Source organism: Dendrobates tinctorius, unplaced genomic scaffold (assembly GCF_039654945.1).
Source record: "Dendrobates tinctorius isolate UK_male_01 unplaced genomic scaffold, ASM3965494v1 ptg000380l, whole genome shotgun sequence".
NCBI lineage: Eukaryota > Metazoa > Chordata > Amphibia > Anura > Dendrobatidae > Dendrobates > Dendrobates tinctorius.
The window spans coordinates 809,386-825,883 of NW_027362046.1; the positions used below are offsets into that span (position 1 = coordinate 809,386).

Consider the following 16,498-nt stretch of genomic DNA (forward strand, 5'->3'; position numbering starts at 1 on the left):
CCGCTCCGTACACCTCGTACACACGCGGCTCCGCTCCGTACACCTCGTACACACGCGGCTCCGCTCCGTACACCTCGTACACACGCGGCTCCGCTCCGTACACCTCGTACACACGCGGCTCCGCTCCGTACACCTCGTACACACGCGGCTCCGCTCCGTACACCTCGTACACACAGGGCTCCGCTCCGTACACCTCGTACACACGCGGCTCCGCTCCGTACACCTCGTACACACGCGGCTCCGCTCCGTACACCTCGCACACACGCGGCTCCGCTCCGTACACCTCGCACACACGCGGCTCCGCTCCGTACACCTCGCACACACGCGGCTCCGCTCCGTACACCTCGCACACACGCGGCTCCGCTCCGTACACCTCGTACACACGCGGCTCCGCTCTGTACATCTCGTACACACACGGCTCCGCTCTGTACATCTCGTACACACACGGCTCCGCTCCGTACACCTCATACACACGCGGCTCCGCTCCGTACACCTCGTACACACACGGCTCCGCTCCGTACATCTCGTACACACGCGGCTCCGCTCCGTACACCTCGTACACACGCGGCTCCGCTCCGTACACCTCGTACACACGCGGCTCCGCTCCGTACACCTCATACACACACGGCTCCGCTCCGTACACCTCGTACACACACAGCTCCGCTCCGTACATCTCGTACACACACAGCTCCGCTCCGTACATCTCGTACACACACGGCTCCGCTCCGTACACCTCGTACACACACGGCTCCGCTCCGTACACCTCGTACACACGCGGCTCCGCTCCGTACACCTCGTACACACACGGCTCTGCTACATCCACCCTGTAAACCCCTCCTGACCCCACACATAAACTTCCCCTCATCCGACACACTCTGAGGCCCCTGATCATGTGACCCCTGACTCCTCCCCTCCTGTGACCTCATCACAGGTCCTGTGCACAGAGCAGCCATATATGTGGAGTGCGGCTCAGCAGGTTAGTGATGGGCAGTCCGGCTCTTCTGGCTCCTTTCCCCACTTTTCTCCCTCCTGTCCCTTCACTATAAAGCCTGGGCCTCATTATACAGCTGTACAGGGGTCTAGTGAAGGCTTTTTAGCCCTTTCCTCAGACTGTAGCTCCTGGGAACAGGCCCTCACTCCTGTCCCTTCACTATAAAGCCTTTGCCTCATTATACAGCTGTACAGGGGTCTAGTGAAGGCTTTTTAGCCCTTTCCTCAGACTGTAGCTCCTGGGAACAGGCCCTCACTCCTGTCCCTTCACTATAAAGCCTGGGCCTCATTATACAGCTGTACAGGGGTCTAGTGAAGGCTTTTTAGCTCTTTCCTCAGACTGTAGCTCCTGGGCACAGGCCCTCACTCCTGTCCCTTCACTATAAATCCTGGGCCTCATTATACAGCTGTACAGGGGTCTAGTGAAGGCTTTTTAGCCCTTTCCTCAGACTGTAGCTCCTGGGAACAGGCCCTCACTCCTGTCCCTTCACTATAAAGCCTGGGCCTCGTTATACAGCTGTACAGGGGTCTAGTGAAGGCTTTTTAGCCCTTTCCTCAGACTGTAGCTCCTGGGAACAGGCCCTCACTCCTGTCCCTTAACTATAAAGCCTGGGCCTCATTATACAGCTGTACAGGGGTCTAGTGAAGGCTTTTTAGCCCTTTCCTCAGACTGTAGCTTCTGGGATCAGGCCCTCACTCCTGTCCCTTCACTATAAATCCTGGGCCTCATTATACAGCTGTACAGGGGTCTAGTGAAGGCTTTTTAGCCCTTTCCTCAGACTGTAGCTCCTGGGAACAGGTCCTCACTCCTGTCCCTTCACTATAAAGCTTGGGCCTCGTTATACAGCTGTACAGGGGTCTAGTGAAGGCTTTTTAGCCCTTTCCTCAGACTGTAGCTCCTGGGAACAGGCCCTCACTCCTGTCCCTTAACTATAAAGCCTGGGCCTCATTATACAGCTGTACAGGGGTCCAGTGAAGGCTTTTTAGCCCTTTCCTCAGACTGTAGCTTCTGGGATCAGGCCCTCACTCCTGTCCCTTCACTATAAAGCCTGGGCCTCATTATACAGCTGTACAGGGGTCTAGTGAAGGCTTTTTAGCCCTTTCCTCAGACTGTAGCTCCTGGGAACAGGCCCTCACTCCTGTCCCTTAACTATAAAGCCTGGGCCTCATTATACAGCTGTACAGGGGTCTAGTGAAGGCTTTTTAGCCCTTTCCTCAGTCTGTAGCTCCTGGGAACAGGCCCTCACTCCTGTCCCTTAACTATAAAGCCTGGGCCTCATTATACAGCTGTACAGGGGTCTAGTGAAGGCTTTTTAGCCCTTTCCTCAGACTGTAGCTCCTGGGAACAGGCCCTCACTCCTGTCCCTTAACTATAAAGCCTGGCCCTCATTATACAGCTGTACACAGGTCTAGTGAAGGCTTTTTAGCCCTTTCCTCAGTCTGTAGCTCCTGGGAACAGGCCCTCACTCCTGTCCCTTCACTATAAAGCCTGGGCCTCATTATACAGCTGTACAGGGGTCTAGTGAAGGCTTTTTAGCCCTTTCCTCAGACTGTAGCTCCTGGGCACAGGCCCTCACTCCTGTCCCTTCACTATAAAGCTTGGGCCTCATTATACAGCTGTACAGGGGTCTACTGAAGGCTTTTTAGCCCTTTCCTCAGACTGTAGCTCCTGGGCACAGGCCCTCACTCCTGTCCCTTCACTATAAAGCCTGGGCCTCATTATACAACTGTACAGGGGTCTAGTGAAGGCTTTTTAGCCCTTTCCTCAGCCTGTAGCTCCTGGGAACAGGCCCTCACTCTTGTCCCTTCACTATAAAGCTTGGGCCTCATTATACAGCTGTACAGGGGTCTAGTGAAGGCTTTTTAGCCCTTTCCTCAGACTGTAGCTCCTGGGAACAGGCCCTCACTCCTGTCCCTTCACTATAAAGCCTGGGCCTCATTATACAGCTGCACAGGGGTCTAGTGAAGGCTTTTTAGCGCTTTCCTCAGACTGTAGCTCCTGGGAACAGGCCCTCACTCCTGTCCCCTCACTATAGAGCCTGGGCCTCATTATACAGCTGTACAGGGGTCTAGTTAAGGCTTTTTAGCCCTTTCCTCAGACTGTAGCTCCTGGGCACAGGCCCTCACTCCTGTCCCTTCACTATAAAGCCTGGGCCTCATTATACAGCTGTACAGGGGTCTAGTGAAGGCTTTTTAGCCCTTTCCTCAGACTGTAGCTCCTGGGCACAGGCCCTCACTCCTGTCCCTTCACTATAAAGCCTGGGCCTCATTATACAGCTGTACAGGGGTCTAGTGAAGGCTTTTTAGCCCTTTCCTCAGACAGTAGCTCCTGGGAACAGGCTCTCACTCCTGTCCCTTTACTATAAAGCCTTTGCCTCATTATACAGCTGTACAGGGGTCTAGTGAAGGCATTTTAGCCCTTTCCTCAGACTGTAGCTCCTGGGCACAGGCCCTCACTCCTGTCCCTTCACTATAAAGCCTTTGCCTCATTATACAGCTGTACAGGGGTCTAGTGAAGGCTTTTTAGCTCTTTCCTCAGACTGTAGCTCCTGGGCACAGGCCCTCACTCCTGTCCCTTCACTATAAATCCTGGGCCTCATTATACAGCTGTACAGGGGTCTAGTGAAGGCTTTTTAGCCCTTTCCTCAGACTGTAGCTCCTGGGAACAGGTCCTCACTCCTGTCCCTTCACTATAAAGCCTGGGCCTCGTTATACAGCTGTACAGGGGTCTAGTGAAGGCTTTTTAGCCCATTCCTCAGACAGTAGCTCCTGGGAACAGGTCCTCACTCCTGTCCGTTCACTATAAAGCCTGGGCCTCGTTATACAGCTGTACAGGGGTCTAGTGAAGGCTTTTTAGCCCTTTCCTCAGTCCGTAGCTCCTGGGAACAGGCCCTCACTCCTGTCCCTTCACTATAAAGCATGGGCCTCATTATACAGCTGTACAGGGGTCTAGTGAAGGCTTTTTAGCTCTTTCCTCAGACTGTAGCTCCTGGGCACAGGCCCTCACTCCTGTCCCTTCACTATAAAGCCTGGGCCTCATTATACAGCTGTACAGGGGTCAAGTGAAGGCTTTTTAGCTCTTTCCTCAGACTGTAGCTCCTGGGCACAGGCCAATACTCCTGTCCCTTCACTATAAAGCCTGGGCCTCATTTTACAGCTGTACAGGGGTCTAGTGAAGGATTTTTAGCCCTTTCCTTGGTCTGTAGCTCCTGGGCACAGGCCCTCAGTCCTGTCCCTTCACTATAAAGCCTGGGCCTCATTATGCAGCTGTACAGGAGTCTAGTGAAGGCTTTTTAGCCCTTTCCTCAGACAGTAGCTCCTGGGAACAGGCCCTCACTCCTGTCCCTTCACTATAAAGCCTTTGCCTCATTATACAGCTGTGCAGGGGTCTAGTGAAGGCTTTTTAGCCCTTTCCTCAGACTGTAGCTCCTGGGCAAAGGCCCTCACTCCTGTCCCTTCACTATAAAGCCTTTGCCTCATTATACAGCTGTACAGGGGTCTATTGAAGGCTTTTTAGCTCTTTCCTCAGACTGTAGCTCCTGGGCACAGGCCCTCACTCCTGTCCCTTCACTATAAATCCTGGGCCTCATTATACAGCTGTACAGGGGTCTAGTGAAGGCTTTTTAGCCCTTTCCTCAGACTGTAGCTCCTGGGCACAGGCCCTCACTCCTGTCCCTTCACTATAAAGCCTGGTCCTGATTATACAGCTGTACAGGGTTCTAGTGAAGGCTTTTTAGTCCTTTCCTCAGACTGTAGCTCCTGGGAACAGGTCCTCACTCCTGTCCCTTCACTATAAAGCCTGGGCCTCATTATACAGCTGTACAGGGGTCTAGTGAAGGCTTTTTAGCTCTTTCCTCGGTCTGTAGCTCCTGGGAACAGGCCCTCACTCCTGTCCCTTCACTATAAAGCCTTTGCCTCATTATACAGCTGTACAGGGGTCTAGTGAAGGCTTTTTAGCTCTTTCCTCGGTCTGGAGCTCCTGGGCACAGGCCCTCACTCCTGTCCCTTCACTATAAAGCCTGGGCCTCATTATGCAGCTGTACAGGAGTCTAGTGAAGGCTTTTTAGCCCTTTCCTCAGACAGTAGCTCCTGGGAACAGGCCCTCACTCCTGTCCCTTCACTATAAAGCCTTTGCCTCATTATACAGCTGTACAGGGGTCTAGTGAAGGCTTTTTAGCCCTTTCCTCAGACTGTAGCTCCTGGGAACAGGTCCTCACTCATGTCCCTTCACTATAAAGCCTGGGCCTCGTTATACAGCTGTACAGGGGTCTAGTGAAGGCTTTTTAGCCCTTTCTTCAGACTGTAGCTCCTGGGCACAGGCCCTCACTCCTGTCCCTTAACTATAAAGCCTGGGCCTCATTATACAGCTGTACAGGGGTCTAGTGAAGGCTTTTTAGCCCTTTCCTCAGACTGTAGCTTCTGGGATCAGGCCCTCACTCCTGTCCCTTCACTATAAAGCCTGGGCCTCATTATACAGCTGTACAGGGGTCTAGTGAAGGCTTTTTAGCCCTTTCCTCAGACTGTAGCTCCTGGGCACAGGCCCTCACTCCTGTCCCTTCACTATAAAGCTTGGGCCTCATTATACAGCTGTACAGGGGTCTACTGAAGGCTTTTTAGCCCTTTCCTCAGACTGTAGCTCCTGGGCACAGGCCCTCACTCCTGTCCCTTCACTATAAAGCCTGGGCCTCATTATACAACTGTACAGGGGTCTAGTGAAGGCTTTTTAGCCCTTTCCTCAGACTGTAGCTCCTGGGAACAGGCCCTCACTCTTGTCCCTTCACTATAAAGCTTGGGCCTCATTATACAGCTGTACAGGGGTCTAGTGAAGGCTTTTTAGCCCTTTCCTCAGACTGTAACTCCTGGGAACAGGCCCTCACTCCTGTCCCTTCACTATAAAGCCTGGGCGTCATTATACAGCTGCACAGGGGTCTAGTGAAGGCTTTTTAGCGCTTTCCTCAGACTGTAGCTCCTGGGAACAGGCGCTCACTCCTGTCCCCTCACTATAGAGCCTGGGCCTCATTATACAGCTGTACAGGGGTCTAGTTAAGGCTTTTTAGCCCTTTCCTCAGACTGTAGCTCCTGGGCACAGGCCCTCACTCCTGTCCCTTCACTATAAAGCCTGGACCTCATTATACAGCTGTACAGGGGTCTAGTGAAGGCATTTTAGCCCTTTCCTCAGACTGTAGCTCCTGGGCACAGGCCCTCACTCCTGTCCCTTCACTATAAAGCCTGGGCCTCATTATACAGCTGTACAGGGGTCTAGTGAAGGCTTTTTAGCCCTTTCCTCAGACAGTAGCTCCTGGGAACAGGCTCTCACTCCTGTCCCTTTACTATAAAGCCTTTGCCTCATTATACAGCTGTACAGGGGTCTAGTGAAGGCATTTTAGCCCTTTCCTCAGACTGTAGCTCCTGGGCACAGGCCCTCACTCCTGTCCCTTCACTATAAAGCCTTTGCCTCATTATACAGCTGTACAGGGGTCTAGTGAAGGCTTTTTAGCGCTTTCCTCAGACTGTAGCTCCTGGGCACAGGCCCTCACTCCTGTCCCTTCACTATAAATCCTGGGCCTCATTATACAGCTGTACAGGGGTCTAGTGAAGGCTTTTTAGCCCTTTCCTCAGACTGTAGCTCCTGGGAACAGGTCCTCACTCCTGTCCCTTCACTATAAAGCCTGGGCCTCGTTATACAGCTGTACAGGGGTCTAGTGAAGGCTTTTTAGCCCATTCCTCAGACTGTAGCTCCTGGGAACAGGTCCTCACTCCTGTCCGTTCACTATAAAGCCTGGGCCTCTTTATACAGCTGTACAGGGGTCTAGTGAAGGCTTTTTAGCCCTTTCCTCAGACTGTAGCTCCTGGGAACAGATCCTCACTCCTGTCCCTTCACTATAAAGCCTGGTCCTCATTATACAGCTGTACAGGGGTCTAGTGAAGGTTTTTTTTGTCCTTTCCTCAGTCCGTAGCTCCTGGGAACAGGCCCTCACTCCTGTCCCTTCACTATAAAGCATGGGCCTCATTATACAGCTGTACAGGGGTCTAGTGAAGGCTTTTTAGCTCTTTCCTCAGACTGTAGCTCCTGGGAACAGGCCCTCACTCCTGTCCCTTCACTATAAAGCATGGGCACCATTATACAGCTGTACAGGGGTCTAGTGAAGGCTTTTTAGCTCTTTCCTCAGACTGTAGCTCCTGGGCACAGGCCCTCACTCCTGTCCCTTCACTATAAAGCCTGGGCCTCATTATACAGCTGTACAGGGGTCAAGTGAAGGCTTTTTAGCCCTTTCCTCAGACTGTAGCTCCTGGGCACAGGCCAATACTCCTGTCCCTTCACTATAAAGCCTGGGCCTCATTTTACAGCTGTACAGGGGTCTAATGAAGGCTTTTTAGCCCTTTCCTCGGTCTGTAGCTCCTGGGCACAGGCCCTCACTCCTGTCCCTTCACTATAAAGCCTGGGCCTCATTATGCAGCTGTACAGGAGTCTAGTGAAGGCTTTTTAGCCCTTTCCTCAGACAGTAGCTCCTGGGAACCGGCCCTCACTCCTGTCCCTTCACTATAAATCCTTTGCCTCATTATACAGCTGTACAGGGGTCTAGTGAAGGCTTTTTAGCCCTTTCCTCAGACTGTAGCTCCTGGGCAAAGGCCCTCACTCCTGTCCCTTCACTATAAAGCCTTTGCCTCATTATACAGCTGTACAGGGGTCTATTGAAGGCTTTTTAGCTCTTTCCTCAGACTGTAGCTCCTGGGCACAGGCCCTCACTCCTGTCCCTTCACTATAAAGCCTGGGCCTCTTTATACAGCTGTACAGGGGTCTAGTGAAGGCTTTTTAGCCCTTTCCTCAGACTGTAGCTCCTGGGAACAGATCCTCACTCCTGTCCCTTCACTATAAAGCCTGGTCCTCATTATACAGCTGTACAGGGGTCTAGTGAAGGTTTTTTTTGTCCTTTCCTCAGTCCGTAGCTCCTGGGAACAGGCCCTCACTCCTGTCCCTTCACTATAAAGCATGGGCCTCATTATACAGCTGTACAGGGGTCTAGTGAAGGCTTTTTAGCTCTTTCCTCAGACTGTAGCTCCTGGGAACAGGCCCTCACTCCTGTCCCTTCACTATAAAGCATGGGCACCATTATACAGCTGTACAGGGGTCTAGTGAAGGCTTTTTAGCTCTTTCCTCAGACTGTAGCTCCTGGGCACAGGCCCTCACTCCTGTCCCTTCACTATAAAGCCTGGGCCTCATTATACAGCTGTACAGGGGTCAAGTGAAGGCTTTTTAGCCCTTTCCTCAGACTGTAGCTCCTGGGCACAGGCCAATACTCCTGTCCCTTCACTATAAAGCCTGGGCCTCATTTTACAGCTGTACAGGGGTCTAATGAAGGCTTTTTAGCCCTTTCCTCGGTCTGTAGCTCCTGGGCACAGGCCCTCACTCCTGTCCCTTCACTATAAAGCCTGGGCCTCATTATGCAGCTGTACAGGAGTCTAGTGAAGGCTTTTTAGCCCTTTCCTCAGACAGTAGCTCCTGGGAACCGGCCCTCACTCCTGTCCCTTCACTATAAATCCTTTGCCTCATTATACAGCTGTACAGGGGTCTAGTGAAGGCTTTTTAGCCCTTTCCTCAGACTGTAGCTCCTGGGCAAAGGCCCTCACTCCTGTCCCTTCACTATAAAGCCTTTGCCTCATTATACAGCTGTACAGGGGTCTATTGAAGGCTTTTTAGCTCTTTCCTCAGACTGTAGCTCCTGGGCACAGGCCCTCACTCCTGTCCCTTCACTATAAATCCTGGGCCTCATTATACAGCTGTACAGGGGTCTAGTGAAGGCTTTTTAGCCCTTTCCTCAGACTGTAGCTCCTGGGCACAGGCCCTCACTCCTGTCCCTTCACTATAAAGCCTGGTCCTGATTATACAGCTGTACAGGGGTCTAGTGAAGGCTTTTTAGCCCTTTCCTCAGACTGTAGCTCCTGGGAACAGGCCCTCACTCCTGTCCCTTCACTATAAAGCCTGGTCCTCATTATACAGCTGTACAGGGGTCTAGTGAAGGCTTTTTAGCCCTTTCCTCAGTCCGTAGCTCCTGGGAACAGGCCCTCACTCCTGTCCCTTCACTATAAAGCCTGGGCCTCATTATACAGCTGTACAGGGGTCTAGTGAAGGCTTTTTAGCTCTTTCCTCAGTCTGTAGCTCCTGGGAACGGGCCCTCACTCCTGTCCCTTCAATATAAAGCCTGGGCCTCACTATACAGCTGTACAGGGGTCTAGTGTAGGTTTTTTAGCTCTTTCCTCAGTCTGTAGCTCCTGGGAACAGATCCTCACTCCTTTCCCTTCACTATAAAGCCTGGGCCTCATTATACAGCTGTACAGGGGTCTAGTGAAGGCTTTTTAGCCCTTTCCTCAGACTGTAGCTCCTGGGAACAGGCCCTCACTCCTATCCCTTCACTATAAAGCCTGGGCCTCATTATACAGCTGTACAGGGGTCTAGTGAAGGCCCGGATCCCTAGAGCGCTCCCGATAATCAGCTGCATGTGTCGCTCTCCATGCAGGTGCTGTGACTATCACACAGCGCGACACACACAGCTGATTATCGGGAGCGCTCCAGCACACTGAGTCCTGCACACACTGAGGCCCCTGATCATGTGACCCCTGACTCCTCCCCTCCTGTGACCTCATCACAGGTCCTGTGAGCACAGAGCAGTCATATATGTGGCAGACACTCCTGGATCTTCTGCCTTCTGGGACGGTTCCTCCTGTGAGTCCTAATAACCCTTTCGCTCCCTGTATTCTCCTTTCTGACAGGACAATATCTGAATTCGGACAGTGTGACAGGCATTTAAGCAATGTGGAAGGAAAAAATGACAATTGTACTTTTTTTCCTCACAAAAATGTGACTTTAGCCCCAAAATTGGCAGCGTAACAAATCCTTATTCCCCCACTGTAGTTTGTAGACTCCATATACAGATCCCTTAAGTGTGAAAAGAGCTGAATTCCCCACTTAAGTTATTGCATTTTGGAAATTGCCCCCACTGGGAATTTATCTACAGGTAAAACACAATTGTGTCTCCATGGGGGTTGTGCTCACAGCCCAACATCGTGTGGCCTCCAAAGAAATGCCACCCCACACCATTACTGACCTCTGCCAAACCGGTCATGCTGAAGGATGTTGCAGGCAGCAGATCGCTCTCCACGGCGTCTCCAGACTCTGTCACGTCTGTCACATGTGGTCAGTGTGAACCTGCTTCCATCTGTGAAGAACACAGGGCGCCAGTGGTGAATTTGCCTATCCTGGTGTTCTGTGGGAAATGCCAAGCATCCTGTACGGTATTGGGCTGTGAGCACAACCCCCATCTGTGGACGTCGGGCCCTCAGACCATCCTAATGGAGTTGTTTTGTAACCGTTTGTGCAGACACATGAACATTTGTGGCCTGCTGAAGATCATTTTGCAGGGCTCTGGCAGTGCTCCTCCTGTTCCTCCTTGCATAAAGGTGGAGGTAGCGGTCCTGCTGCTGGGTTGTTGCCCTCATACGGCTCCCTCCACATCTCCTTGTGTACTGACCTGTCTCCTGGTAGCACCTCCAGCCTCTGGACACTACGCTGACTGACACAGCAAACCTTCTTGCCACAGCTCGCATCGATGTGCCATCCTGGATGAGCTGCACTACCTGAGCCACTTGTGTCAGTTGTAGAGTCCGTCTCATGTTACTACAAGTGTGAAAGCACAACCAACATTCAAAAGTGACCAAAACATCAGCCAGAAAGCGTTGGTACTGAGATGTGGTCTGTGGTCCACACCTGCAGAACCACTCCTTTATTGAGGGTGTCTTGATAATTGCCAATAATTTCCATCTGTTGTCTATTTCATTTGCACAACAGCATGTGAAATTGATTGTCAATCAGTGTTGCTTCCTAAGTGGACAGTTTGATTTCACAGAAGTTTGATTTACTTCGAGTTATATTCTGTTGTTTAAGTGTTCCCTTTATTTTTTTGAACAGTGTATATAGATAGATTTTTTTTTCTTTACGTTGGAGGGTCCAATTCCAGCTATTGCTGTGGGATCTGTGATTTCTATCTACTCCACTGTGTACAGGATAATAGAGTATAATAAAGTAGTTATGGACGTGACGTAACTAACATTGTGCAGTGACTCTGCTTTCCATATAGTGATGGATATTTCTTGTTGCTGAAACTGTGATTTTTTTTTCTACTTTAAACCTTTTTTAAACCGCTCTGATCAGTGCGATCATACAACATACAAGCCTCTGATGGCTCCGGTGATGCCCTGTACTACTGTAGTGCCGTGTATCATCACTGCCCATCAGTTTAATACTAACGGCCCCATACACATGAGATCAGAGTAGGCTGAACGGTCATTTGGCAGACGGCGATCTCTCCTGACTCCCCCATACACACAAATATTCCAGCTTTCCTGTGGTCTGTATGAGAGAGTCGCCTCCAGACTCCTCTAGAGGAGGATTATCTACAGGAAGAACAAACGGATTATCCTCTGAAATTCAGGATGTCAGATCCTTCTCTGCCCTGACATCATCTGTCGGGAGGCCCCCAAATACATTATATGGTCGGCCAAACCCCCCGAAATCAGTGCTTTCATGGAACTTTAGTCTAATGTGTATGGGGGCGTTATAAGGTAACTTATTGGACGCTGCCTCTGGCCCGATCTAATAGACCTTCATACATTGCAGCCCAGACCCCATTATTAGGCATGTAAGTATCGCAGTAACTAGGCCGCCCCATACTATCGAGTACTTGGGGGCGGGGGGCATTCAGCCAAACTCTGTCACACCTTCTTAGATGTCATGTTTGCTTTTCACAGCAGCAAGTGGTTAAGCTGTCAGGGTTTTTGTTGCAGCCTCCTCTGTGCCGTCCCTGCGGTGTACATCTATGTTCTGGGGACCAAAAAGATTCATTTCTTTTTAATAAATGTTTAACATGTTAAAAATTATAAAATGTGTCTTCTGCTTTTTGCATATTTTTTTCTTCTTACAAGAATTGTTGGAGCCAATTTTCTTTAGAAACATTTTAATGTCGGCTTTTTCTGGAGTTTTTCTTGTAATATAGGAAAGTCTAAGGCCAGAAATAAACCCCATAAATCACTGTACATGGAGACTTTGGGATCAGATCATTTATGTCCGTTGTGATTTTGGAAACAAAAAATCTTTTCTAAAAGCCTCAAACTTCTGTGTGTGACTCAGAGCTGAGATCTAACGAGAAGATTCCAGTGCGGGGAAGACGGGAAACCTTCATATAGACGGTCGGTGGGGATGGAGGCAGTGACCGACTCTGGACAAATCTGACTCTAGAGCCGTAGTAGAAGATGAAGATGTCGTCCTCATCATGAAGGAGTTATTTCTCATGTCGCGTGTAATGAATATCTCCTGCAGTATTGCTAATGCCGATTCCAGTGTCGGTAATGAGACGAGAATTAGCGTTATGGAAGATGAGTCTATGAGGAACGTGTTCAGCTGCCGACTCCGAGGAGGAAACTGCTTGTTGTCTGTGGCCTAAATATATAGGTTTTATTAGTAGATGTCAGGGAAGAAAACTAAACCCTGTAAGATAATAAATCTCCTCATATGTTTCCCTTATTATCTCCAGTAATTGTATTATTACACAGGATTCTTATGATGTTACATCGGATCATCTTCTTCTCATTCAGGTCTCTACAATATCGGATCCTCTCAGTGAAGATCTTCTACAGAAGAGAATTTTCCTGATTTCCCCATCAAGGATGGATATGGACAGAGACAAGATGGCGGAGAGGATGTTACACCTCACCCTAGAGATCCTCTTCCATCTCACTGGAGAGGTGAGAGAGTCTGATGACGTCACATTACATCATTCTTATCTATGGGAATAACAGATGGACAGAACTGGAGAGGTGAGGACTCTGGAAATGTCTGTAGTGAGATTTATTAATGTGTCTCTCCATAACCAGGATTACACAGTGGTGAAGAAGACCTCTAGTGATCGCTGTCAGGACTCTGTGTCTGAGGGATGTGGAAGACCCCTGAGCCCAATCACGGGGTCTCCACCTCACCCCCTGATCCATGAGGACATCAATGACCAGAAGATCCTAGAACTCATCTACAAGATGATTGAGCTGCTGACTGGAGAGGTGACACTGCTGGGAATGCTGGGACATTATACAGTAACACTATGAAGGGATCGGGGGATGACGGTATCATTGTATGTGTCAGGTTCCTATAAGGTGTCAGGATGTCGCTGTCTATTTCTCCATGGAGGAGTGGGAGTATTTAGAAGGACACAGAGATCTGTACAAGGACGTCATAATGGAGGTTCCCCAGCCCCTCACATCACCAGGTAATAGACAGGACTAAATACACACGGCCTATAATTATCTGTATGTAGAGAATGAATTCAGTCCCTGTATGTGTTTCCTCCAGATCTATCCAGTAAGAGGACAACACCAGAGAGATGTCCCCGTCCTCTTCTTCCACAGGACTATAACCAAGAAGATCCCAGTGCTCCTCAGGATCATCAGGTAGATGGAGAGAAGGTGTCAGGAGATCTCCCCTATGATGTGTAGACGGCTGTGAAGGTCTTGTGCTCAGTCTTGTTTTATCCACCAGTATTATATGTTTTATACTTGTGTAATGAGAGCGGTGGAGATGGCAGGATTAGAGCTGATCATAGATGGGACTTCTCCATCTGTCGGTGACTTTTACAATATTTGTTTCAGGGTGAAGATCTGACCCATATTAATACTGCAGAGACATATGTGAGGGGTGATGAGCGGTGTAAAGAGGAGATTCCCACATATGACTACCCAGGTGAGTAGTAACCACTGAATGCAGAGAAGTCACAGATTCCTCTCAGTCACCGGCTGTGGCTGCTTTATCGGTGGTGTAGTCCGGCCGTATTACCATGATCACCATTTTGCGTCTAGACCACAACATTATCCTCCACCCAAAACTGTTCTAATGACTTTGGGCATTGAAAGCCCTTTTCTATAGAACTTACGACCTGGAGGATCCACCCCCCCTGGGATTAGTGTGAGGGTGATCCCTTAAGGCAAGATCAATATGATTGCTTGTACTGACCCAACATAGGCCGAGTGCGCGCTTAAAGAGTCATACCGAACGCAGAGTTAGATGTCTACTCCTTTTCTCAGCAAAGGCTTGCACACAACTGAAGTTTATTCTCAAGACAAAGAGACAGGAGATGGGTGTCACACAATCTTCTGAGTAGCCAGTGTCAGTCTATGATAGGTCCATTTCAGCTTCACTTCCATATATGGTATCCAGTATCTCAGCTTCTGCATTCCAAGGATTCCTTCCAGGGTGTTGTCTGAAGACACAGACGCCATCTTGGTACACCATATCCGAACTGACTTATATAAGGTTTAATAATTGATTTCAGTAGCCATTCTCTCCTTCACATTAGGAGACGCTGACCGTTACCTGCCCAGATCTGTAACTATAAAGCCAACTGACAGCGTACGTAGAATGTGCTGACAAGATAGAAAATCACTTGTAGAAAAATATGTGCTTTATGTGGTGCTCTAATTACATATTCATCTGTATTACATCTAGCAAAATGTCACTGGCGATGTCGGCGCCTGCGCAGTAGTATCTATACGTAAGAGATAGAGGCTACTGCGCAGGCGCCACTGGTGTCATTTTGCTGGATGTAATTTTTTTTCTAAGCCTCACAATAGCCACAATATTATAGGCATTATCAACAATAATATCAATGCTATTATATGCATTATGTAATAATGGGGGGCAGGTCAGTGAGGGGTCAGCAATGACCAGCCAGGTCTTTCCCCGGAAGGAACAACCACGGGAAGGGCAGTCTCCAATGAAGGAAACCACCTATGCCAAAACATGGTATCCATCCACAGACAGCTGTTTCGGGGTATTGCCCCTCATCAGTGTGGAGTAGGAAACTGGCTGGTAGGAGCAATGCCTAGTAAAAGACTGTGAAAATGAGGATGAATGAACTCATGGAGATCAACATCCAACACTGCGGAGACACGATCACGTGTTTCTCAACGCAGTGATTCTAGAGCACTGCCCCCATCCCTTATGGGAAATATGCAAAACATGCAAAACAGAAGCCGCGGAGACACCATCACATGTTTCTCAACGCAAGCAATGACTAGCCAGGTCTTTCCCCGGGAAGGAACAACCACGGGAAGGGCAGTCTCCAATGAAGGAAACCACCTATGCCAAAACATGGTATCCATCCACAGACAGCTGTTTCAGGGTATTGCCCCTCATTTTCACAGTGAGGGGTCAGCGACCTGTCATAAGCTAATACAGATGAATATGTAATCAGAGCACAACAAAGCCCCGCCCACAGCCCCGCCCCCGAGCACGAGAATATCATTAACTGAAAACTACAAATACAGATTACACAACAACCACAAGACGGATTTCATCACCAGGTATCATTGTAATCAGTATAACGGCGCTGACCTGACAGTGTCTGTAGGTTACTGAGCACAATCCTGCTGACAGGTTCCCTTTAAGACATCTCAGCTCTGCACTATTATACACAGTTCTCTTTAAATGTGTAATATTTCTTCTTGAAACTCATCTGACAGAAAATATTGGAGCTTACGATAGTTTAGATTGTGAGGTCACCGAGCCCCATACTCTAATTACCCCAGAGAGGTTTCACCACTAGCTGCTCATTTATTACTGATGGAGACTGTGGAGTTTGATCATTTCAGTAGATGTTATTGTCTATAGTCACAGTGTTTGATTACAGTAGTGTCCAAAATCCTCTGATTTAACCTCTTCCCGCAGCCAGTTTTGTGTTCCTAATCAGGCCCCATTATTAATATCTGACGTGTGTCACTTTATGTGGTGGTAAGTTTGGAATTCTTCACAAAGGATAATAGAAAACAGATGGATCTTACAAATTATTTTCCAGCTTCGCACTATACTCTACATACGGTTGTACACTACTGTCTGGGCACATGGCAGTGTTCAGAAGGGAAGGAGCGCCATTTAGCTATATGAATGCAGATCTAGCTGGAATAGTTTACAGACACAATGTATTGGGAGCACTGTTCATGGTCACCTGGCTGTTCATGGTGGACATCTTTTGAGCTTTCTTGGCTCTATCTTCTCTGCTTTCCATATCCCAGGGATTGCCTTGCTCATCGCCCTTTAACACCCTTACATGGATCTGGACTTACACTGGGACCCCTAGGCTTGGACCATGGTGTTACCTGCTATTCTGTAGTGTTAGATGGCAAGAAGAATAGTCAGGTAGCTGGGTCAGAACCAGAAGGACAGAACACAGAATCAGAAGACACAAGAGTAGTCAGTAAACGGGCCACGGTCACAGCAGGAAACAAATACACAAGCCACAAGCTGAGCACAGAGGACTGAACCAGAGGAGAACAGCGCTGTATCTGGCAGATTCCGGCCATGTGCTTTGCGCTTTAGTAGGGTGTGGTACTTTCCAATTGGCTGAAGTAGGGAGCAGATTACTCCAGCTGGACAGCAGGAACAGATCCCAGATGAGATTGGACACACCATATG

The 16,498-nt window shown here is 49.3% G+C and overlaps 1 protein-coding gene and 1 pseudogene across 1 annotated transcript; one reads left to right on the forward strand and one right to left on the reverse strand.

The window, feature by feature from the left end:
• LOC141075924 (uncharacterized) overlaps window positions 1-16,498 on the reverse strand; it is a 294,351-nt pseudogene that overhangs the window by 212,434 nt on the left and 65,419 nt on the right.
• On the forward strand, window positions 898-13,779 carry LOC141075906 (uncharacterized). Its single transcript, XM_073563114.1, has 6 exons — window positions 898-976; window positions 12,637-12,786; window positions 12,916-13,095; window positions 13,178-13,301; window positions 13,385-13,482; window positions 13,681-13,779. The coding sequence occupies exons 1-6, from the start codon at window positions 956-958 to the stop codon at window positions 13,777-13,779; spliced, it is 672 nt and encodes a 223-aa protein (XP_073419215.1). The 5' UTR covers window positions 898-955.

Coding starts and splice junctions, on each gene's coding strand:
- LOC141075906 (XM_073563114.1), top strand. CDS start 956: ATGTGGAGTGCGGCTCAGCAG. Junction 13,096..13,177: donor TTGAGCTGCTGACTGGAGAG/GTGACACTGCTG, acceptor TGTATGTGTCAG/GTTCCTATAAGGTGTCAGGA. Junction 13,483..13,680: donor GTGCTCCTCAGGATCATCAG/GTAGATGGAGAG, acceptor TATTTGTTTCAG/GGTGAAGATCTGACCCATAT.